The sequence below is a fragment of the Falco punctatus genome (genome assembly GCF_963210335.1).
Source record: "Falco punctatus genome assembly, chromosome: 4".
Lineage (NCBI taxonomy): Eukaryota > Metazoa > Chordata > Aves > Falconiformes > Falconidae > Falco > Falco punctatus.
Window position 1 is genome coordinate 100,634,637 of NC_137583.1, and position 24,938 is coordinate 100,659,574.

The following is a 24,938-nucleotide window of genomic DNA, read 5'->3' on the forward strand; positions in this document are numbered from 1 at the left end:
TGGTGTTCCATTCATTAGAACCGTTTAGGCTCTGGCGAGGAGAAATTAATATAACCAACCTGGGGAGGGCCAGGGGAGGGAGGGCTTGTCAACATGTCAACAGCACTCTAGCATCTCCACAGCCGGCTGGTCCACCTTCCAGGACTAGGACATTAGGTCCAGCCTCCACCTTACGCCTCTGTGGGTCCAGCACCCATCCACCTCAGTTTTACAGGCACTTGTGGGTGCGTGGGTGGAGGTCTCAGCCCATTTAACGTCTCTGTAAGTCATCACGGGTTGTCTTCACTTTCTGTGAAGCCTGGAAAACAACCTGGCAGATGAGAAAAACTGGAGTGCTGAGCTTTCCAGCAGGTAGACCAAGGAGATGCATGGAGGAAATGTGAGGTTTTCTTTCATTTCCACGTTTTTTGTGTCAAAAGACACTTTAACACTTTCAACCAGCGTGTCTCCCAACGAAGAAATGCTGACCTGAGTGCTTCATTAAACCTCAGGAAACAGAAGGTTTTGTTAAGGGGCTCCGGTGTGGGACTAATCTTCCTTCTCAAAGGGTTATGAATGTAACGGCTATGGCAATCAAACTTGGTGTTTCCTGCAACGTCTTCTCCAGTGCTTGATTAGTGTTTGGACTCAGACTGAACTCTTTCTCAAAGCACAACCTGTAATAGATAAATTGTGCTGCTGATCAGGGTGAGGGGAATAGGCAGCCACTGTGGGTTGCTTGGCTTCTGCCTAAGTCATCACCTGTAGATCGCCCTGGGCTCACCTGAGACGGGCTCCACAACAGTGCCAGGAGCCTCTCTGCACCCCAGGCCCTGGCTCCCAGGTTGGTACCAGCAACCTTGAGCAAATGAGAAAGTTGGATGCCTTTGTGCTGCAACTGGAAAATATATTAATTTTATATATATTTAAAGGAAATTATATATATATATATATATATATATATATATGGGGATATTTTTGCTGTAATGTTGCAAACAGGCGTCCGGAGCTGGAGGTGGTGAGCCAGCTCGCCTACACGCAGCTGTGCGGAGGGCTGCTGACAGCCAGTATGGTTCTATCTGCCCCACAGGCCACCACAGAGGATGTGCTGGCTACTTCTGGCAAAGCTAAGGAAGCTTCATGAATACCAGGGCAGGATTACTGAAGCTGGGTCTGGCAGATTTATGTCTTTTAAAAGTCCCTCATCCCTCTGAGGGCACGGTTGAAACACTGGAAACTGCCAAGCAGCACTGGGGTTTCTGCAGGGGTTTGGGGTGGGAAGAGGGGGGCTTGACAGCCTCGAGTACGCAGAGCCTTAGCAGCACCTGCAAATAATTAAACACAAATGTAGTTAAAACAAGTCACCGTGGCCCAGCTTACATGTCAGGCATGCTCTGTGTAGTGCACAAATTGCTTTTTCGCTTGCCAATCCTTTTCCGTTCGTCTTTCCGTGGAGAGCTGCTCAGGTTACCATAGGGATGGATGAAAGGGCGTATCTGTGACAGGAGCCAGATAAAACCATCATCCAGTGCACTGAGACTTGGCCTGAGGAAAAAAAAGCATCTCTTTCTGAGGTTTCAAAACCTAGGTTTCCTTGGGTGCTTTTGTTGATTTTTTTCACATTCATCCCCGTGTATGTCTTCCCTTGGTTTCAGCTGGAAGCATGACCTGTTTGTTCTGTGCAAATACGGAGTGTGGAGGTACCAGGTGCAGAAGGTGTCTGAACTCCATCAGGAAGGCCTGTCATCACCACCTTTGTTGGTCTCTTCTCCAGGCCAAGGGGGGTTTGCAAGTCAGCTCAGCTTCTGAATGCTTCCCTGCCTCTCTCGCTCACCAGTGTGAAAAAAAGCTTTTCCTTTTCGTGTCTACTGAAGATCCTTAGAAACTTATTTTCCTCTGAGCAAGAAAAGTTCACAACTGGACCTCCCTGTCCTGGGCTCCTGTCCCCACTAAGGTCCACAAATGTCTCCCACAGGTTCATGACCGCCTGGACCGCTACTGCTGTGGGTTTCAGCCTGACGCCTCTGAGCCCTGCATGGAGGAGATGCTCCACGAGAAGTGCCGAAACCCAGCAGAGCTGGTCCTGGTCCACATCCTGGTACGACCCCCACTCCCCAGGGGCTGCTCTGGGACTAAGTTGAAGGTGCCTGGGAGGTGCCTGCAGGGCTGAGGTGGCAGAAAAGGGGATGTAGGTCCCATGGTGATGCTGGGTCCATGGTGGGAGGTGTGTCTGGGCACGGAGGAACCTGGGCTTTGTCAGCTGCTGGCCCCCAAATGCTCTCAGCATTTCTCAATGCATTAAAAAAGCAGCCCAAACCCCCAAACTGGTGACTCCCTGTGGTAAGGGAACTTTTCCTTCTTGTCCCGCTGGCAGGTCCGGAGGAGCGCACCGTCCCGGCTGGTGTTCATCGACAACGCAGGCAGGCTCCAACACCCTGAGGAGAAGCTCAACTTCAGGCTCCTGCAAGGCATAGACAGGTAGGAAGGGCGAAGTGCACGCTCCTGGGGGCTTGTCCCAGGTGAGGGCTGAGCCTGGACGCAGGGATGGACAGAGCCCTCAGTGCACACTTTCCTGCTGCTCCTGGCCTCCCCAGTCCGGCACCTGTGTCAAGCGGGGCCACCTCCCACCCAGGACAGGGCAAGTGGGTAGGCTTGCTAACCCATCACACGTGCTCCTGCCCTGAAACTAGCTCTTCATCCTGCTCTGGCTGGCTGATGGCAGTCTCCAAAGCCTACTTTCCCCTCTCAAATTGGCAGCTGTGCAAAAATAACAAATAATCAGCATTTCTTGCGTCGTTGCCTGTCGGGCATTTTGGCACACTATAGGCCCCTTGTTTTAGAGCTTATTTGGACCCGTTTCTGATGGAGCTGTCCTGCACGCTCACCGTGGGCAGTTTTAAGCAGAGCGCTCCTCATCCTATGTTCCTATGTTCCTCTAGGTGGATATGCATTTCTGCTAAAAGCAGGGGTGGCCTTTGCTCGGCCCTGCTGCTCCCCTCCTCCCTGCTTGGCTTTCCCTGTGTAACCCCTTCCCTCCCTCTCTCTTCTGCTCCTCTGCTGCAGCTTCCCTGCAGCAGCGGTGGCCATGCTGCGGTCGGGCAGGTTGCAGAACCTGCTGCTGGAGTCGCTGCGCGTGGACCGGGAGCTCTGGGAGAGCCAGGGCGGTGCTGAGGGCCTGAGACCCCTGCTTCGGACCATCGACAGGCGGGCACGCATCCTGCTGCGGTACATCCAGGAGCGCAACCTGACGGTGTTTGAGGACTCACTGCGGTGAACCAACCGACCTTTGGCAGGCACGGCACGCCTGCCTGGCAAATCCCAGCGGCGATGTGAGACTGCGTGCGGGTGCTTGGCTCTCCAAAAGGTGGTTCCCCTGCTGCTTGTAGGATGCCCTGGAGAAGGGATCACAAGGAGTATGAAAGAGGAGGAGGAGACTTCTCCTGAAACAATCCACAACTGCTTGAGAAAGGCGACAGTTACCAAATAATGGTCTCAGCATGGATTTTCAAAGGAGGGGCACAGAGAGATTTTTTTGGGGTGCCTTCACCCCCCACCCCAGCAACTTCAAAAACTGGAGGCTTGGGCAGCTGAAGAGCCCACAGGGGCCCTGGAAAGGGTTAAAGAAGCAGTGAGAGGCACTGCTCAAGGCTGGGGGAAGTCACTGGCAGCCTTTCAGTGGCTTGCACTGGGCCTTTTGAAGATGCCTTTGCTGTTTCCAAAACATCACAGCCAGAGAGGTTGGAGCACAGAGGGGAGTTTTCTAAGTGGATTAGGCAGGAACAAGCTGCCAGAGCCGAGCTCTGCCTTTCCCCCTGTGGGCAAGGTGATGTGTGCCTGGGAGCCAGCATAAGCCACTGCCCGCAGCCGGGGCCAGGCAAGGTGCCATCCCGGCAAGCACCCTGTGCCATTGCCATGTGCCATGTGTCATGTGCCATGCGCCCTGCCTTGGCAGGCCTGGGCTGCTGCCAATGTGCATTTTGAATGTGGGATCTGAAGATTTAAGTCTCTCGCTCGCTCTTTCTCTTCACTGTCAGGAGACTAAAGGGCAAACCTACCCCACTGTGAAAAGTGATCCTGCCTGCTCTTTTAAGGCACAGCTGTGCAAAAACTCTTCCAAGGCTTGCAGAAATATCTTCTAACCAAAATGCCAGGCTATTTCAGCAGAAGGCAATCAAGTGCAAAATGCTTTCTGAGCATGCTCAGGCAGAGGCCATCCCACTCCTGTCACCCCTTAGGCTCTTGCCCAGCAGCCCACTGTGATGGGGCGCAGCAGCACCCCAGCCAGGCAGGTCCTCAAGTGTCAGGGCTGAGAGGTAATTCAAAAGCAGTAAGAACAGGAGGAAAAAAGATACAGGGATGGGCTTTGTCAGAGCCTCTTGCTCTCCACAGTGTGTTTCCCAGCTGAGGCATGCAGTCTGTGTTTGCTTGCCAGGAGCAGATGCTTCCCACCCCATGGGGCTGGCTTTTTAAAGGGGCCTCAGGGAGCAGCTCTCCATTTCTCCAGGGCTACAGGTGGAGCCTCCATGCTTGAGGCACCCCGAATCACTTGTGCCTTTGGAAAGTCTTAGAGAGATCGGTGTGGATACCCATGCCATGATGCTGTCCCATTGCCCTACAACATGGGACAACATGGCCACCCATGAAGCGGGAAAGGAAGAAGCAGTGGGCATTGATGCCTTCCCTCCTCCACCCCTCTCAGCACCATGTCAGTTTTAGAGCCTGCAAGGGGAGACTTTAACACTCATGCTGATAAGCATGAGCAATTACCTTTTCCCCCCCTTTTTCCTCTTGCTGAAGAGAAGATGAAGTGGGGTGTGGGTGACGAATCAACAACCACGAGTGCTCTCAGAAAGTGTCAGCACTCGGCATCATGGGCGCATCAGCGTCCAGAGTACCAGTGGCAGCATCTTCCTGGAGTCCTGCCCTCCAGTTAGCCAGAGAAAGCCTTTCCCCCAGCACTCTCTCCACCCCATGATTTACCACCCTGTTTGCTGCCCCATGGGATGGACGACCGTTCGCAAAGCCCTGCTAAAGCCCAGATTCATTATTAGGAGGTGACCTTAGCCTATAAGCATGGGGGAGAACCAAGTAACTCATCCTGGGTCCTGTGAAAAGCCGTGCCCAGGCATGGCCTTGTATGAATAGAGGAGACTAAACATAACGTAATTAAATCGAGAAAACATCCTGTGAAAAGCTATGTGGTAACAAGAATATTAGATAGGATGTGTAGCATCATAGTCTTATTTTTCTCATTAAAATGAGAAATTTCATTAAAAGAGGTTTTCATCCAATGTAAGCCAAGTTCTCAGCAAGAAGTGAGAGGAAGGTGGGGCACTGCGTGGTGGCCAAAGCTGTAGGCTTTGCTGTGCTGGAACAGTAGCTTTTGCCTTGCCTCTCGTTGCATCTGCTTTACCTTATTATTGCACAAGATAGTGGGGATTTTTCAAGGTTTTTTTTCATTTCCTTAGTTGTAACATGTGTGTTTGCTGCCTAAACATGTATGGGAACATCTGTAAGCAGTTATGCATGTGAATAAAAATCACTTTTTATTTAACAAAGAACAACGTATGGATAAATGAGAGAAGCAAAAGCCATGATCTTGCTGAGGCTGATCATTAGTCTCCTCTAATTAGTAATTTTTTCCATGGGCTTTTGTCTATGCAGCCAGCAAAGCTCACAGGCCCTGAACTGTGGTCATGGCCATTCAGAGAAATTATGTGGATGGCTTTTATATCAGCCTTTAATATGTAGCATTGGGTTCAGTTTGCTCGAGCCATGACTGTGTCATAATTCCTATGATAATCTTATTTTTATGGGTTTATAACGTAGTTAGAAGAATTCACTCGGAGCCACGCTTGACAAACAAGATCTCATCTCAGCAGTCATCCTGTTTTAATCAAATTTCACCAGGCATCACCACAGATCCTGTTGGGGTGAGGTAATAAAAAAAAAAGTACATGGTCCCAGCTGGCTGCGGTGCTGGGGCAGGACTTCTTCAGCTTTAAGAAGGCGGCAGCAGCTAAGCAAGGAAAAAAACAGTGGAGAAACAAGTTAAGGCACTTTCCCTGGACTTGCAAGAGATGAAATGCCCTGTGGCTCCCAGTGAGGGGCAATTAAACACAGCTCCCATCCTATCAAGGATGCTCTTGCTAGCATCACTGGTGACAGGATGGAGTAGAGCAGCAGCAAGGAGCCAAGACCATTAAGAAAGGGAACCCATCTGTGTGCAAGTGCCCCCCGGAGCCAGCAGCATGGGCTTAAGGTGCTGCTTGCTCCACACATCCCCCGAAAAGACCCAAGACAAAAGCCCAGTGCAGCTGTCCCATGCCTTGTCCTTCCCTTGTCACTTCAACAGCTGCTGGAAAAGCCTGTAAGGCTTTCCTGGAGGACCAGGCAGCGCTCCCGCCAGGGCTGCTTGCAGGAGGACATCCCTGCAGTGCCCTTGTGCCCACCCTTGGCACTGTGGGAATGTGCTACTCGCTGCCAGTGCTCTGGGAATAGCATTTGAGAGCACGGGCACACTCCCTCACCGGGCTGCATGAGGCGGAAGCTTTCTTTCCACAGTGATCCAAGTGGCATGATCTGTGTTTAGCAGATCTCTGGCTGCCTGTGGCCCTTCGGCTGGCAGAAAATAGGGCTGGGGGAAGAAAGGCAAGGGCCAAATCAGCTCCAACCGACTGAACACATGCACACACAAGCATGCATGTAAACTCATGCACCCCAGCCCTCCCACATGCACGCACACACGCACTCACACTTGCACCCCACCCACCCCCGTGCATGCACGTACCCATATATTCACACAGATGTGCATGTATGCACAAATGCGTGCACGCATATCCTCCATGAACATGCATGCATGTGCACTGAACCCATGCACACTTGCACCCATCCAGACCGAACCCCACCCCAACACACCACTCCCGTTCAGCCTGTTCTTAACCCCCACAAAGCTGGCAACCCTGGAACACCCCCCAGCAGCCTGCTCCAGTTCTTTGCTGGCCTAACTCTCCATAAACTAAATGCCTTTTTGCTGCTTTAAGGGTCACTTCTTGAGCTGCTTGTTGCAGCCACTGGACACGAAACAGCCTTTGCAGCAGCCCTGTACAGACCTCACAGAGCAGCCCAAACACCCGCTGAAACCACCCACGGGCTATGGATGACACCAGTGGGGTGGCACTTGGAGGTGGTGCTCAGACGTCCCATAAGATGCTCAGCAAAACCCACCCAAGCATCCCTGTGCTGTGCAGGGGAAGCATGGGCCAGCTGCAGTCTGAAAGGCAAGAGCTAGCAAATAAATCCAAATTTATTGTTAAATAGCTGGATATAAAAATAATCTGCCTTTTAGGAAGCAATTTATTTATGCTTTCAGTACTTGCTTAAATATTTATGCGGAAAAGGAAAAAAAGTTCACTTCAACATAGGACTACCATTGTAGCAACGGCCTTTAAGATTAATGGAAGTAAATTAGCCTGACATTTTATTTACATCCAGCAAAGCAATAGATAAACTCTCCTCATGATGGATTTTCTTCATTAGCTGGGCAAATGCTTAAGGTACAGCTTTTGACATTGTTTTTTCCAAGCGGTTAGACAAACAGTTTATCAAGAGTATAAAATTGTCAGGAAATGAAGCAGATTAATGACCAGTAAAGGGAAGATCATTGAATTTATGATATAAGTAGCAGTATCACTGGACCTTAAGAAATGGTTTATTAGATAAGCAACATGTACGTGCATGCAGAAGTGCTGAGCTCTCCCAGACCTGCTGCCCTGGCAGTGGCTGCTCCCCAAATTGTCCCTTCATGGCAGGGGAGGGTCTCTGCACTGAGGCTTCACCTCCCGCCTCCTTCCCTCCCCTTAGCTCTGGGTTTATTCTGTAACTTTCTCATTAGAGCTTGTGAACATATTATTTCCTTTCAATTAAAAACCTCTTAGAGTTGTGACGGCTTCAGGGATGATAACCTTGTCTTCATGTCTGCACAGCAGTGACCGTTTCCGCACAGTCTAATTTGGCGATTTTGGCTGCTATTACAGCAGTGATAATCATACCCATAACAGCAACAATAATATATAGGACTTCTCTGGTCTTTTGATCCTTTGGAAAAAATCCCTCAGCATCAGCGGTTTATGGATCCCATATGGCTCCTCCAGTGATTACCCCTGGATTGACAATTAGTCAGACAAAGCAAATGAGGGAAAGGAGACTGGGAACCTGGGGGAAAGAAACATTCCTTGAGATGGCAGAGGGGCTGTGCTTGTGGGCCTTCCAGGTTTCTGCCCCACCAGGCACGGGGTCAGGTTTTCAAGCTTTCAGAAGAGGGATTTGGGGTGCAAGGACGACTGAGAAACACTGGTTTAACCAGGGCCACGAATCTCAGGCTCTGACTACTGTGTCCAGCAGGTGGCATTGGCTTGACAGACGGTCTTTTCCCTGCGCTTGCCAAGAGCATCTTAAAAATTTAATCTCTGGACCAGCAAATTTCAAGCTGCTAGAGCATCATTAATTCCCTAATTCCCTTGCAGCCTAATCCACCCAGCTGTACTTTATATCCCTCCACCACCACCTTTTTCCCTCTGTTACCGTCTCTTCTCGAAGAACAACCAGATCTGTGGAAGCAGCGTGTTGCTCCAGGCAGGGAGCCCTGGGAAGCAGGACAGAGCAGGACAGCCACGTGCAGGACAAGAGGCTGCTGCTGGGGCTCTGCCCACCCGAGCCTGGACCCAGGTGCTCAGCAGCCGTGGGAAGAAGCAACCTTTCCTCCCGGCCTGGTGTTTAAAATGCAGCGCAGCAGCTGTGCAGCGGTGCAGGAACAGCTCTTATTATTTAAAAACCCATCCCAGGGACAACTGCAGGGACCAGTCCAAAGGTGCTGAAGTTTAGGAGCTCTTGGGAGTGCTGATGATCCTGCCAGAATAGCAGGTCTCCAAATATATCCAAATACTACCCAAAACGGTGCTGGAGGGTGAGGTCTCTTAAACGTGACCTTCTTGTCATGCCTGTTCACATATGCTGTGCCTCTTCAATCTGTGGCACGGGGTGCCATGGGCATGGGGGGTTCAGTCCCTCTGAGCTTGCAAGTGAAGCGTAAGAACAATCCTCCAAACCAGGCACCATTACTGATGTGATGGTGGTAAAATTCTTGCTGTAAGGCTTTGACAAGGTGGATCGCATCTGAGTGTGGACGAGCCTTTCTCTCCAGAGTCACCCAGGCATTTGTTTTTCTCTGATTGACCAGCCATTGCAAGGTCACGCTGGCCTGCATCTCCGCTCTCTGCAAGGGGCATCTTCATGGCTATTTCTGTGCTGAAGACCTCAAACGGCGGTCAAGTTTCCAAGAACTTGTCCTCTAGAGTTATTCTGGGTACCTGCTGTTTTGGGAGGATTGTCTCTGTTCCCAAGAGCTCCTAAACTTCAGGACTTTTCAGATAGGCCTTGCAGTTGTTCCCCGGGATAGATTTTGAAATGATACAGCTCTCAGAGCTGTGTGCTGCCAACCAGCAGGTGATGCAAATCAAGCCATGCCTTGGGGCTTTGAAAGGCACTGGTTTGTAAACAAGGCAAGCCAATGGCAGGATCGGCCTTTCCCAGACAGGAGGAGTTTTCCCTCCCCAGTCTGCCTCTGCGTGGTCCTTGGGGATTTCCCTGGCTTTTTTGTTTTACTCCCAACTGAAGGATCAGCCTCGCTTCTTCTCCTTTTCTGACCTGAACCAGGTTTTATTCCCCTGGACCATACCTGGCATCACCAATCCAAGAGGTGATGCAGGTGCAAAGAGGGCTCTCGCATCTGGCACAGTGGGGACCCCTGCCTCAGGACAGGGCCACCACCCAGCAGGCAGGGTAGTGCTCGGTCCCCTGTGCATGGGGTGGCTAGGCAGTGCATGTGCTTCCAGCTTCTGTCTGCTGCTTGGATTTGGATGCCATGTGAGTTTTTTAACTTCCCCGGTCCCTGGCCAATTTCCAGTTTAGGCAGTCGGACTCATCATTTTACCTGCTTTTGGGATGGGAGGCTGTAATTTGTGACGTCTGTGCATCACCAGGCACAAGGGGGACTCAGACCGTGCAGCAGGAGAGGTGAGGAGGAGTAAGGGCAGAGATGTCAGGTCTTTTCTTTAAACACTGAGTTTTCTTGACGGATACCGGGAACTAATATTTCAGTTCACAGGGGTGTTAACTCACCATATGGGCTGCCTGACCTTTCCCCAGCTGTCTTCAGGTGGCAGTGTGCGGTGATGCCTTCAGAAAGCACCTGAAAATGGTGAGGATTTTTCCCACTAGATGCTCAGCCTTGGGAAAGTGGAGGGAAACTCTCCAGGGATGGCTCAATCCCATGCTCCCCAGTCCAGCTAGATGAATACAGCGGGGTTTAAACCAGGTATAGGGAAGAGCTCAAGGGAAATGTGAGTCCCAGCTCTGCACAGAAATGGGATAGGACGTGCCCACACAAGGGGTATTTCCCTGAGGGTGGGGGGAGCAAGTGTGGCTCCATGGTGCTGCTGGCCAAGCTCTCTACTCAAGAAAGTACAGGGTTGCCTATTCCAATCCTTTTCAAATGAGTTTTGCTCTGCTGGATTTCATTTTTGGCCATATCTGAGCAGGGATGGAGTTTTTATTGCAGGATGAGGCTAGCAGATACAGTGACACCGGCTATGCTGCAAGTGTTGCCGTAGTTTTGCAGGTGTTGTGTTTAATTGCCCATTCTGGCTGCATCAGAAAAGGCTCAGAGTCAGAAAAGCGTGCTATGTCCCAGGGCTGTTTATGTACATAAACAGTCTGGGATTTATTGCCTTGACCCTTTCCTGAAACAAGTTCTTGGTTCCTCTGAGTTAAATCTTGAAGAAAGGGGATCTATTAAGCTGAGCAGCAGATTTGGGCATCTAGGAAGTGCATCCATGTGCCAGCAGGATACCAGGAGGCTGAGATTTGCCACAACTGAGACAAATCTTCTTTAATGTTTTAGTTCAGTTCACCAGGGTCTGCCAGTTCTGCTCCTTGCCCACAGTAATTAGCCTGGGAGTAGGGAAGTGGTGATTATATTCTATTTAAGGCAATTAAGTGTGGGTTTCCTCAATTTGGAGTGAGGGGGAGCAGTGGTGTGCAAAATGCGTGTGCAGAACAGACAGGTTAGGTCAGCACTGAGCTGAGAGGGGACTTTGGGGCAGATTGGAGAGGGATGCCTTGCTGGAACAAGACCAGCTTGTCTGCCCAGCTGCTTTGCTGCGGTCCCGAGGCTTAGGAAGCAGCTTTAGGAAACCCTTTGGCTACCGTTCCACAACTCCGTTGTTATCCATGGCCAAATCTGATCAAACATGGCTGTTCCTGAGCAAAGAGCGTTTAAGATTTCAGAGATGAGCTCAGGGCAGCTGAGAGACTACCGGGCAAGAAATGTAACCTCCCTCATCGTCCCTCACTCAGCCACAAATTTAGGCTGAGGCAGGCAACAGCTGTGAGGAGTGAAAGCAGCCAGAGTAGTCTTGCCTGGGGATTTACACAGAGAGGAGACAACTCACGGGGGAGATGAGGTGGCCACCCTACCTGTCAAGCTACTCCTCTGGGTGATGCTGGGGCCAGCCCTATTTCACAGAGGTGGCCTGGGGCACATGGTGCCACCAGCCCTTGTGTCATCAAAATCCCCCATCAGCTCCTTGGGGATGCCGGCACCACCTGGGAGCTGTGTACTTTGACTGCACTCAAATAAGCCTTTTGACAGCAGCAATGAGGTGATATTTGTCCGGCTTTCTGCCTCCACAAAGACGGGATTAGGACACGAGAAAGTCCTGCAGCTTAATCTTCCTTTGAAGGGACTTGGAGAGAGAAATAAGAGGGAAGAACAGAGTGTTGAGAGCAGGCAGCCTGTGTGAGCAGATGCGTAAGAAGAAAGTATTAGGGTAACGTGTCTGAGCTTATCATTTGTGATCTGGAGGTGTCCTTGGAGACTCAGTTTCCCCTGGCAAAACCTGGTATTTTTAGCACAAGAAGAAAAACCTGAGTCAAAGGCCTCTGCTGTGGTCCCCGCAGCAATGAGACTACCCCCTCCATTGCCAGGTAAATCCCAGGCTCCTGCCCCGTCTGCAGCCAAAATTGTATCACCCTGGCCATAGGCTGACCACCCTCACCACGGTGGGACCAGAAGGTGCAGCACCCACCGCCCTCGCTGCCAGGCATCAGAAACCAGCCTCCCTAGCACTGCACCACACAACGTACCCAGCCCAGGCAGTCCTGTCTCTGAAGGGCAGTCTGCCTGCTCAGCCTTGCACAGGGGCTTCGCTGCAGCCCCATGCTCTGGGTCATCACCAGTTATCATCTCAGGGCCTGGCATGTCCCTGTGTGACACCTCTTTTTTACATCTTGGTCCCATACCAACTACAGTCTCTTCCCTGCCCTCACTTCTCCTTCTCTTACTCAAATGGAAAACAAGGAACACATGTGGGAGCTCTCTCGGCTTCAGCTGGGCATGGACTTTTCAAGCCTCATCACGGTTTAAGAGGTAGGAAAAAAAAGCCCCCAAAACATACGTGCCTCTGTGCCAGTGGCACCCAGGTGGGCAGCTTGGCTCTGCTCTCTGGGGCTCTGCGCCAGCCTTCTCCTGGGCTGTGCAAAGGGAGAGGCTGCTCAGTCCTTCCCTGCCTCTCTCACCTGCTGCTGCTTTTGCACATGTCCTTCTAAAAACCCCTCATCTTCCCGAGGCGTTTTGATTGCTCTTGGTAGAGACTGTGGTTTTTTATGCCCGAAGCGTTATTGCTTCCCTGCCCCTGTGTGCTGGAGCTGCCTCTTGCACGCTCCACAAAGCAGCCAGGCACTGACTAGTTTAATTGCTTTCACGCACCTCTTTGCCTGCCCTCACACTAGCTGTAGGGGATTTGGGGCAGTGAAAGGACTGGGAAATGGGGAACACTTGGGTGCTGAGAGGCAGAGGAAGGGGGAAAGCAGATACATGTTGGGCTGGTAGATTCAAGCCCTAGCATGGTGGGAGTGTCCTGTGTGGACATGGGCAATAAAGTTATTTCTCTGTTTTTGCAGAGCTATGGCCTTGAAGTTTGCCTCTTCTATTCTGTAGGGACCACTGACTGCAAAAACCAGATGCCATCTGTCCACCGTGCCTCATAAATCAGATTTTAATTATCTTGGGGAGAAGGCTGTTTCCTGCCGTGTGCTGCAAACCAGGTTTGCAAAATTTACATTTCTGAGATGGGCTAGTGATTAGGCCTCCAGCTTCATACTGGGGAGACTGAAATTCAATTTTCTCCCCATCTCACAGATTTCCTGGCGGATGGTGGAAAGTGACTTAAGCCATGCCTATGTTAATCAGGTAAGTGCAGATCTGGTTTTCACCTCCCGGCTGATCTCCCTGCCCAAAGCGCTCACACTGCAGCATATCTGCATCCAGCACGGGCAGGGAGGCTCCTTTGAAAAGGACACCTTTGAGCTGGGACAGGCAGGGGCACCTCTAAGACCTGGTTTTGCTCCATTAAAACCAAAGCAACAGATTGCAGAGATGCTGGTGTCGGTGTTGACATCTCCTCTGCTGCTGTCAGCAGGCTGATTCGTACCAGCTACGGGCTTGTTTGGCAGATAACACATTTGTTTCAAGGGCTGCCGGGTGCTGCGGTGGGTTACAGTAGGCAGTGGAGGAGAAAGTCAGGGAGAGAAATGGCAGGAGGTCAGACTTTGCTCGATCTCGTACAGCCCTTATACAATTCTAGAAGACAAATGGTGTATTCCTATAATAATAAAATGGGCTGCCGAGGATGCTCAAAAGTATGGTGAACTGTCTTTATCCCTTCTTTTTAGTCATTATATGTTGAAAAATCATTGCTGGTATTACAGGGAGGCTGCAAAGCTACCTCTTTGTGAGTAAAGAATCAATAATTTGTTTTCTTCTTCTCTGTATGAAATACAGGGGAATACAATACCATTAAATCATATTGGTTTATTACAAAGACAGTACCTCCTGAGCACCAACGACAAGGCTGATCACACCTTACCCACAGGGAGATACAGCTCTCCTATCTACATCCTCTATGGACTTATTTTTAAAAAAATATCTTAGTGAGGCTTCTAAAAGTGTGGTTACTCATTAGCTGGCACGGCCAAGTTTTGACCCCTACAGAAGTACCTGCAGGGGCAGAGCAGGCACAGCCCAGTATTACCCTCTGGAAGCTTTGAGACAAACCTCTGCTCCTTCTCATCCATCCCTGCCACAGGAATTTGCCAGGCAGGACGGCTCCCTGCAGCCGGCCTGCAGCTCACTCACTGTTGCCATTTTACACGAGAGAAATGCATCCTTCTGGATCGCTTATCGTTAAATCGCAAGAGGGTGGTTAGCTTGCTTGTATCCTGATAAAAGTCAAGTCCTGTCAGCTCATCCAAATGCAAAACTCCAGCAAGGAAGGAAATGACGCATGAGACAGGAGGCAAACAGGCTGAGAATGGTCTAACAGTTACAGTGATCCAATCCATTACTTTTTTTAATCCAATGCCATTAGAGTTTAAGCTTTTGAAAGGGTACAGAGGAAAGGTGCCTCACGTTAGCATCTTCTGATGTGCAGCAGAAGCAAACCTGCAACCTTGGTTCACACTGGCGGGAGCAGCCATCATTCATTTTGCAGCTGCAGTTGCAGCTGGGCCAAAAGTTAATTAGATGGGGTGGAGGGTGCAAAATCAGTACGCCTTGTATGGAAGCCATTTAATGGGGAATCACTTAAAGAAATGCACACACACACACCCCCACCCAGCCCCACACACCCCCCAGAGGGCTGTTTGCAGGACATCTCCATGGAGGTACTTGTTATGGAGCTCTCTGAAGGTTTGGGTAGGGCTCACAAGGCTGGCACAAGGTGTCTGATGGGCAGCTTCTGGAACTAAGGGCATCAAAACGAATTTGTACAAATGTGCTGATGAGGGGTAGTGCGGTACACAGCTAAGGGGGAGAGCACAGCCTCTGCTGGTTTACAGACTGCCCTGGCTGTGCAAGCCCTCCACAGTGCTGGGATGCATTTCAGCCAGCACAGACACTGTCCAGGAAAAGAAAATATTCCCCTTCTCTTTCCATAAAGATTCAATCACTTATTCCACCAACAACCTGGCGAGGCACCTTTACCAACAGATGTGTCATGAATAAATATTTTCAAAATAATTAACCTAACCTAAACATTAAAAAAACCATCTCTGTTATATAGCTAGTGGTTATGGAGATAGGGGTGGGGAGAAGGCAGGACACCCCCTTTTTCAGGGGACCAAAGGAGAGCACGGATTAAACTGATTATTGAGCTGGTTTCTAATGAGCCTGTTACAGCCTTGCTAGATGGATCAAAGAAATTAAAATCCAGGGGCAAGGGGCAAAACAAACATTTCCATTCAAGCCTTATTAGTCTTCTTTACCCCCACTCTCCCCCCAAAATAGCTGCTGCTGCCAGGTACCATGCGGTGTGAGGCCCTGGAGCTCAGCCTCCCTTTGGAGGTGCGGGGATCCCACCACCACCCACGTGCCTGTCATGCTTCATGCTTCTTTTGCTCTTGGGGAGAGCAGTCCCTGCCCGGCCTTGTGGCTGTCACTGAGCTCTCGTGGCCCCCAGGTTCCAACCAGGGTCCCTATGGGCTGGCAGATGACCCCAAAGCTGGAGATGATGTGTTGGAGAGAGACAACCGGCACCAGCCAGCCTCCGCTTGGTCTCTGCTTCTTGGATGGCACGGGTAAAGGGGCCACTGAGTTCTGAGCAGAGGAGGGGGCAAAGCTGGTGACCTGGGGTCTCAACCCAGGAGGACTTCACAGGGTTTGCTGAGGGGTCGAACAGAGGGAGGTTTTGTTTCCAAGCTCTGATCTCCAGCTGTATCTGAAAGCACAGAGCAATCCCACAGCAAAAGAGCCGTCCAGGGCAATCCCGACACAACCTTGCTGGAGCCCAGGGAGCCATCACCGAGGCTGGCTTTGTCCTACAGCCTTCCATGAGATTCTTCACTTGTGGCCCTTCTCACAAGCACTGTCATTTCTCCTTCTTTCTCCTTCTGCAAAGGAAGAGGATTTAAAGATTGAACCCTGCTGAGAAATAAAATAATCATAGGTCCCTTGAGACACAAAGTACAGCTACAACCAACTACATGAGTGGGAAAACAGCTTTCCTACACGTTGGGGCAGATTTGGCAGTTAGGAAAATATTTCTCAGCTGAACACTCTCCCTCTGGTTTGGATTAATAGCTTGGGTCCAGCTTCACCCCTCCCATAACAAATACATTTTAAAACATAACTAAACCGAGAGAAGAAGTATCTGCTGGATGTGTTTCTAACGCTGAAATTTCCCCTCCTGTAAAGCATTTCTCTTTTAAAAGCTCTTTATCTCTTCACAGCTCATTTTCCTTGGATTTTATAGACATACCTGTGCTGAGCACATGGGGACAACTAAATTTTCATGTTGCTTTTAATGTGACGACATACACAAGATACACAAGACTGTGAAGAACAAGGCGAGCTGTTCCCACCGAACATTTTATTTCTGCTTCTGAATTATCCATGAGGAGACCTAGAGTGTTTTTTTATGTAGTCAGCTATTAGTCAAAATTATTTGACACCCCACTTGTTCTCATTTCACCCTGCTGCTGGTCACCAGCCTGCAAGGCAACCCCCCACCGCCTGCATCCGCAGCCCCTCTGCCACTGTCACTGGTTCCTCCTGCCCATCGCTTTTATCCAGGGAGACGGAGGTTTGTTGCATGGGGGTTCTTCAAATACATTCCCATGGTTTCGGGATCCTCTCCCACTCTGGAGAGGACCCTGTGCTGGGATTAAACCGCTGGCTGTGTTGGAGCACTGAGGGAAGTTACTAAACAAGAACTCAATATATCCTTTGTACTTCTCTTAAACTAATAAACAATAAGTGTTCTCTTCAGGGTAAAGGAACAGCTAATAAAATACAGCCTCTGCCTTTCAGCCCCAGTAAAATCCCAGCAAGTCAATGCCGAAGTGAACCTTAAATTCAAGCATTGAACTTGATGGTGAAATGCCAGCCCCCCCAACCACGAGAAGAATACAGGGATTTTCTCAATTTGCCTGGGAAGAGCCAGGGGTTGGAGGGCTTGCTCTTTGCCATTGGGTGGATCGAAATATTTCACCTAAAACCCGGCAGTTAAAAATCAGGTCTTTGGTCTCCTGCAGAGGAGTCATCAAGCAGTTGTCAGCTCCAGGTGCATCATGCGTTTAGACAACCGTTATCCACGTTTTAGCTATACAGGGGCAAAATGCAGCCTCTGCTCCACAAATGAAACCCTTTGGTGGTGCCCTTTGCTCTTGCGTGGTCTCTGAAGATGGGAGGAAAGAAAGTAAAGATGGAGAATAGAGGGGGACATGCAGCTCCTTTGAGGTAACTCTCCCGTGTGGCAGAGATCCTCTCTCTGGACGGAGAGCCTGGACCATGCCTTGGGGAGGAGACAACTGATAAATGGTGGGCAGCGAGGCCAGCATGCCCACAGGCTGCGTATTGCTTGTGCTGCTCCACAGCCCTGCGGCGTGGCCAGTAAACCGCGGGAGAGGACAGGAAAGCTGCCACCAGATGCAGAGAGTCTTGTGATACCAAGTGCAAACTTTAATCCCGTTTTTGAGGTGGGAGGTGATGCACCATCCCAATCCAGACCTGGCAAAGCCAGGCCTTGCACCGCTGTGGGCTCCTGGTGCACAGCTGGGCTGCACAAAGGGGTTTGCCCGGGGCTCACAGTCCCAGCGCTCTCAAAGTGGGCTCAGAGGGGTGGTGGAAGGAGGGTACGTGCTATGCTCGGCCAGGCAGCATGTGCCATTTTGCACAGTGGAAAGGAGAGTGTGCATGTTACCTGACTACATGTCACTGAAAATTTCTGATTCTCCTTTGCTCAGGCTGACAGCCGGCTTGCTTGGTTTGGTGAAAGGAGGAGGAAGCAGAGGAGCAGACCATGGAGAATCTGCCTGGCAGAAGCCCAGTCCCAAAGCATCATGTTTTCCAGCACCAGGGGTGGTGTGTGCTGTTCTCCTCGGCTGCTTGGGCATCTGAAACACAAAGCCTAGGGACTGGCCTCCTGGAAACCTCCAAGGGCATCTCTCTGAGAGTCTTTTCATCAGAGGGACACTCCTTTTTTGCATCTATCTCCTGGCAGCCCCCTTGGTCCTTCCCCCTTGCTGCTGATCTGCTGGCACCAGGAGGGTGGCTGATGATAGCTGGCAGGAGCATGGGCATGAGTCTGAAAGCTGGAGAGAAACGGGAAAGACGCAGCATTAGTTATGATGGCTCGGGACCAGCTGGAACTGTTGTGCTGAGTTAACTGAGGAGAAAACAGCTCGTGGCTCAGGGACAAGGTGGCCTGGGGGGCTTGGTGACGGATGCCAGTTGACAACCACCACCACGTGCCAGACCTCTGCCCTTCCCCAGCTTCAGCCCTGGAGCATCACCCCGGTGTCACCACAGATGCAGCTTGGATAATGGGACAACAGAGCGAGCCCACTGGAAACAGAAGTGTTTTGCTTTGAAGCCCTGCCATCACACATGGGCTCCCAGACTGGCAGGGTTAGAGCTGCCTTCTTAGCTAAATTGGGAAATTAATTACCCTGAGCTGCACCTCCAAGTGAATGATGGGCAGCTCGTTCTCAGCAACACTTGGTCTTGAGCGACTAAATCTAGCTCAGTGAAGCAGCCTGGAGCTTGGCGTGCTGCAGGGCTGTGGCTTTCAGTAGGCAGGACATCAAGGGAAACCCTGTACATCAAGGTCTGAAATACCTGGAGCTCTTGTTAGCTGGAGAGCTGGGCTGGGGTAGTGGCAGACGCACATCAGGCGGGAGCTTCTATTAGAGGTACCAGCATGGTTATTTAAACTCTTTAAATGGAAATGGACAAAACCTATTAAAATAAATGGCACTGGTTTTATGTTTCTTGTTGCCTCTGCTTCAGGCTGTTGATTTATGGTTAGTTTGCATTCACAGATAGTTTGCATTTTTGGAGTGTTTCCTTTCAGAGCCGTAAAAGGTCAGCCTAAAAAAATGTGGTTTGAGCCTGTTTTGATTCCGTGGCAAGGGATGCATTCCCCTGTGAGTCAGAGAGCTTCGGAGTTAAGCAATAAATGGGTCCCTTTTATAGCCACTTTCAGATTTCCCCTTCTGCTGTAAATTTGTGTACAGGTAAGTACGCTCCCAGGGCAGCCCAGGCAGTAGGACACCCCCCCCCCCCCCCCCCCCCCCCCTCCTATTTCACAGCCCCAGCAAAATGTATTTCATGGCTCTCTGCCTTGGCCTTTTTCCCAGTAAGCAGCTGCATTCAGGGACCTGATTTTTGTTTATTCCTCTGCAACCTGTGTGGTTGTTTACATGAAGGCAAAGGGTATGAAAAAAAGCTATTAAACCAGAACAGGGGAAAAAAGGGAAAAGCTCCCTGGAGTTGCAGTTGGATGCACTGACTGCACCTGGTTGGGTTCAGGCATATTTGCTTGCTCCTGAAGCTGTTCATCACCTGATGGTGGTAATATTTTCCTACAGATTATATGGGATTGGCCTTATGGGGTTCTTTTTATTTCTACCAAGCAGACAGCGTTTCCAGATAAATGGCTTATCTGGCCTGGAGCAGCACAAGCTGAGGGGCACTATTGCTCTGTGTGGGTAATTTTGTGGATTTTTCCCCCCAGAATGTTATTGCTTTGAAAGAGAGCTGAGAAAGCAGAGCCAAAATCCTTGCCTAGACCTGGGTGGCTTGCTTGTGTGCGATGCTTACCTAGGCAGCCCTTATGTGAGCTACTGATGAGGATGCATCACACTGTCCATCGATACCCTCTGCTCTTGCTTTTTATGAGATACGGATAAGCTCAGCAGGAGCAGGGTAAGACCAGTGGTGCTTGCCTTGGGAAGACCCACACAGGCAGCTATGCCCACCAGCAGCCTGGTTACATACCCACCACCCTCGCCTACACCACGGCTACAGTAAGTATAAGCTGCTGGCTAGAGATCTCCTGAACCTGGGCCATAAGAGATCCTGTCTTTCTGAAGGAGAAGACACTTAAATTAGGTCCTTGCTCAGAAAGACAATGGCACCTAGAAGGGGAACATGCAATATAGAGAATGAAGCTTTGCAGCGCAGTTTTGGAAGGAAAAGGCTGCCCTGAGATTTCCACCAAAAATTCTGCACGGCAGGCAGGGACCCTCAGGTCAGCCCCACGGGTTCCCCAGACCTTCCTGTAGCCTGAGAAAAGGAAAATGATCTAGATAAACCACCATTTAATCAGAAAACACCCTTTAAACCCTAAGGAATTGTTGAAAATTGTTTCAAAACTAGTTTTTAATGGGAACCTAGCGCTGGAATTTAGATTTTTCAACTAAAAAGTGATTGTGTCCCAAATAGACCTTTCTCTTTTTTTGCAGAGGGAGGGAGGAAAAGTTGTCAAAGAAACAAAGTTTGTTCAGTCTGGAGAGGAGGAGACTCAGGGGGACCTTACTGCTTCCTACAGCTCCCTGACAGGAGGCTGTAGGCAGGTGGGGGTTGGTCTCTTCTGCCAGATAACAAGGAACAGAATACGAGGAAACAGCCTCAAATTGCACCAGGGGAAGTTTAGATTGGATATCAGGACAAATTTCTTCACGGAAAGGGTGGTCAAGCACTGGAACAGGCTGCCCAGGGAGGTGGTGGAATCACCATCCCTGGAGGTGTTTAAAAAAAATGCATAGATGTGGTGCTTAGGGACATGGTTTAGTGGTGGACTTGGCAGTACTGGGTGAATGGTTGGCCTTTACGATCTTAAAGGTCTTTTCCAACCTAATTGATTCCATGATTCTCAAGTGTTTCTCACAGAAGCAGCTGGGATATGTGACCGCAGTGTCTGGCCCCTTGGAGCTGCAGAAGAGATGTCTCCTTGTCCCCCTTTTCCAAGGAGACAGCATCTTCCAGACATCAGCATTAACCAGAGGACATCTTGCAGAGTCACCTCCTGGCCAATATTTAGCAGCTGGGAGGTGGAAAAAGAACAAGAACCCAAAGCACCTGAAACCTTTACTCCCAGACAATGTTCCCAAACTGAATCCTGTTCTCCCCTCAAGCAAAATGCATTTAAAATTGCTCCTCTGAAGCACCGTCATAATCCTGAGGGAGGAATTTGGAGGAAGAAGTAAGGAAAGAGATTTTTCACAGTTGTCTGGCTCTGAAACTGAAAGGTATTCGTGCATGGAGGAAAGCACCTTTCTCTGTCAGAAGGAAATAGAAAAAAAAATGTTTAAAGATGTTTATGAAAAGTAGAGGGCTGCACTTGTCTTCCATCAGGCTGCACAAGTGATGCTGTCAGGGGCTTCCTGGTCATGGCTGGAGACACGCTGGTGTTTTCCCATGGAGCTCGCACCCCTACTCTCCCCTGCCCAAAGTCCAGCTCAAATTTTCCATCTTCTGATGGCAAAACAGAAGATGTAGTCTAGAGAAGTGGCGATAAAAAGAACAAAAGTAACGGAGAATGATACAAAACCTTGAAACAGAGAAGCAGGACTGGGAAGAGGGTTGTACAAACAGCAAATCTGAGAGTCCCTAGCTAAAACTGATGGCTTGGACCTGTAGCCCACCACTGGTCTCTCACCTAAAAAATGGGAGACTCTCCAGTAAAGTCACCCCAGACAGCAGTGCCCCATGCACTGCCTCCCTCTCCTCCATGCTTCTTGCAGTGAGAATCCCATAAAAAACTAGCCACATTTCCTGAAAGCGTTGGCCAGATGGCCACCAGTCGCCCTATCCCGCTGGTCAGCTTGAGCAGCAGCCTGAACCTCTGCTTCCTAATCAAAGACTGTCACACCTTACCACCAGTAAGACATGCAAGAGCACCAGGGTGCTGTGTGGTCCTTGCTGAGTCATTACAGAAAGTCTTTTTCCTTGAGCCATAAATTGGTGTTGGGGGAAGGGACAGCGTTGGGTAAATAAACCAAGTATTAAAGCTTTCTCAAATGAGGAGAAATGGGCATCATACATCAAAAGGTGAGGGGGACGGAGGTGAAGGGGCTGCCCAAGCCAACTTGCACAGCTCCACCCCATGCCCATATGGTAGCTAAGTCAGAAAAAGCAAAATACAGGGAGAAATGCCTCCAGCCAGCCCAGACCCTGTTGCACCTGGGTGGGATGGAGACGCAGGGTGCTGCCACCAGCCCCCACTCCTCTCTGCCTCCGGGCAGGTCCCCCTGCGGCAGGGCAGGGGAGGCACCAGGCAGCAGGTATGGCTCTGCGCTCCCATAAGCCTGCCACTTGTGTCTGCTGGGAAGGCGCTCCCACCCTCCAAGGAGCCCATGGGGACACGCTGGGCACACACAGTTCTTGGCCTCTGGGGCTGAAGGGTAGGGAAGGGCCAGTATTCAGCTCTGGTTTTTTCAACACTGGTGAAAATCACCCCAAAGCAAGAGATCCATCAGAGTCCACACAGCAGCTGCCATCTCAGTACCTGCGTGTGGACAATACCAGGGAGCCAGCAGGCTTTCGCTAGGTGGATTAAAGGCGCAGGAGGAACCAATTCATCAAGGAAACATCATGCTGATAGAAACATCCACAGGAAAACACTTGGGAAATCCACACGCAGTGGGAAAATGACTTTGCTGCTGGTGACGGCATGCCTGCAGACTGGCCATACAGACCTCCGTCCACCTCACCCCCACACTGGCTAAGCCGGAGGATGCGACCGCTATTGCTAGGGACCAGAATAACATCAAAGTAAGGAAGGCCAAAGGAACAGGGAGTCTCTAGGACAGGGAAGAGAGATGCTAAATTGAACGTGTTCATCTGTGGATGCTGCATTATGCATACAGGGACATGGCTAACCCAGAAGGTAAATCAGGCAATTCGAGCAAGCCGTTTCAATAAACACCAAACAAAGGGAAACTCAATTAAATTTTAAAGGCAACACATTTTCAAATGGCAGGACTAAGCAGAATTTAAGGGTGATGATCACTGCCAAGTCACTTCGAGCAAACAGGAGGCTATTTGGTTTATCTGTTTGAATGTGCCAACAATTAATTTAGTAATCAGCATGTTCTGAAGGGAGGATTTGAGAGGGTGAGAAGGAGGGCCAGGCCCTCAGTCAGTGCAAATTCGCACTGGCTTGCTATGTTGCAGCCAGACCTGTGCTCACAGAGAGTTTGGCTCAAGCCCCCTTAGGGGGGGACACGCTGGGGGAGGTGACTTCTCTTTACATAAGGACATAGATGTGCCTCACACACATGCAGATGGTGATGCTTCTCATACCACCCACAGCACAGATGGACTGTCAGTCATCACATTGAAAGTCATTCCAAGAGTGTGCCTACCCCAAGTCCAGCAGGGAAAAATTAAGTGCTCTTTTATCCACTAAATCTACCCTGCCTTACACTGCACAGACAACAGAAGCAAAAATATTGTAGAAATAAGTCTGCTATTTATACAGCTCAGCCGATAAGATATAGCAATAAAGATGTCGAAGTTACCCTTTTATTTAATATAAACTAAATGATATCATGCTTATAGAGTCCCTTTTACCCAAAGATCCCAGAAAGCAGCTACCTCCTTGCTGCTCAGATGAACCAACTTCTGCCCTAAAGAGGTTAAAGGCTCAGAGACCTTGCCAGCCCACCTGCAGTAAATGTGGCTCTGCCTCAGAGTCATCTACACAACAGCCTGCAGGGTCTTAAAATCAATAATTTCCTAACTGTCGTAATTTAATTTGGATCCTGTGAGGTGCTGGTGCCTTGGGACAAGCTATCCACAGACCTGGAGCAGTGGGTTTGCAGAGTCTTAGACAGGGGCAAAAAGGTGGCCTGAAATGGAAGAATAAAAAAATATTTTTTAAAAAAATCAATAGAGAGTTTTGAGAAATATTCCTTTCATACTCTTACCTTGAGTAACGTTATTTAGTTGTTGAAGACTGGGGTGATAAAGCCAAAAAAATGCCTTTTGCATTATTTCTCACTGAAATCACCTAAGAAATGGTTCAGTTTCTCCTGCAAACATATTTCCTAAGCTGTCTTTTAAAGAGTTTTTCCTTTTTATTTTCTTTCCCTCCACAGTGGCTCTTAAAAATCCCAAGCAATTGTTCTTAAGAATTATTATTTCCCTAAGAAAAGGATCTGCCTAAAAGAATCAGGGGAGTGGAGAAGATAGAAAAATCTCAATTTGAACTCTGCAAACCCAAGTCTTTTCATGAAATATCTCCAGTCATTTTCTGGAGGTGTAACACCCATACTGGGTGACCAGACTGGGCTGCAGCCAGCCAACCACCGCTTGACCCTACCACCCACAGGCAGTGTGTGAGAAGAAAGAAGACAAAAGCCAGAGAAATCCATAAGGCCAGTAAAAAAAAGTGGAATAATTTTGCTAAGCAAAAGCTAGCCAGTAATAATTTATGACAGGCATGGTTTTTTTCTGGATGAGGTTTAGGATTCTGCAAGCTTGTCAAGGGTTAAAGTGCACTGCATAAGCACTGGAGCTGGTGAGAAGGTGATCAGCTGGTGGCCTAAGATGCCCCAATGGCTGTGCAGAGGGAGATCAGGAGGAGCCGGGTTCTACCCATATGATAACATTGATCACAGGGAGTCACCATCCTCACTGCTTCTCGCTTGGCCAATAGCTCAGTGATGTCTTCATGCTGCACCCAGCTGAGGGAGCAAGCTCAGGACACCCACCTCTAAGCCAGTATCCATCAGGTAGATGACGATTCCTGCTTGGAACAAGGATTTAAAAGCAATGCAGAGGATGCTGATAGTCAATTGGCAGGACACAGGTGATCTCAAAAGGACTATTAAAATATACCTATATAAAATATACCTATAAAACCAAAGGAAAAAAAAAAAAAAAGGATTTCATTATTAGTTCCCAGTGTATTAGGTTCCTAAGAAGCTGGCAAACAAGTGCTCTAGAAGTTTTCCAGTGTGAGCTCCCACAGGTGCATCACGCCCAATGCCACCTGCTAGGCTGCTTGGAACAAGTCCCTCCCACCACCCAAGAGTCCTGGAGACAGTCCGACTGG

At 49.7% G+C, this 24,938-nt stretch overlaps 1 protein-coding gene across 2 annotated transcripts in view; it reads left to right on the forward strand.

Moving 5' to 3' along the window:
* The window catches only part of GASK1A (golgi associated kinase 1A), a 35,933-nt gene extending 11,204 nt beyond the window's left edge, over positions 1 to 24,729 (forward strand). The window contains exons 2-5 of one of the 2 annotated variants that reach the window (XR_013928082.1): positions 1,955 to 2,077; positions 2,354 to 2,457; positions 3,043 to 13,288; positions 15,555 to 24,729. Coding sequence is in view for 1 of the 2 variants with exons in the window: in XM_080387312.1 (XP_080243438.1) it covers positions 1,955 to 2,077; positions 2,354 to 2,457; positions 3,043 to 3,253 (438 nt within the window). In the remaining variant the exon portion in view is untranslated. Of the gene's footprint in view, positions 1 to 1,954; positions 2,078 to 2,353; positions 2,458 to 3,042 lie in introns of both variants that reach the window. The other variant, XM_080387312.1, reaches the window with a different exon arrangement.
* The last annotated feature ends 209 nt before the right edge of the window (positions 24,730 to 24,938 follow it).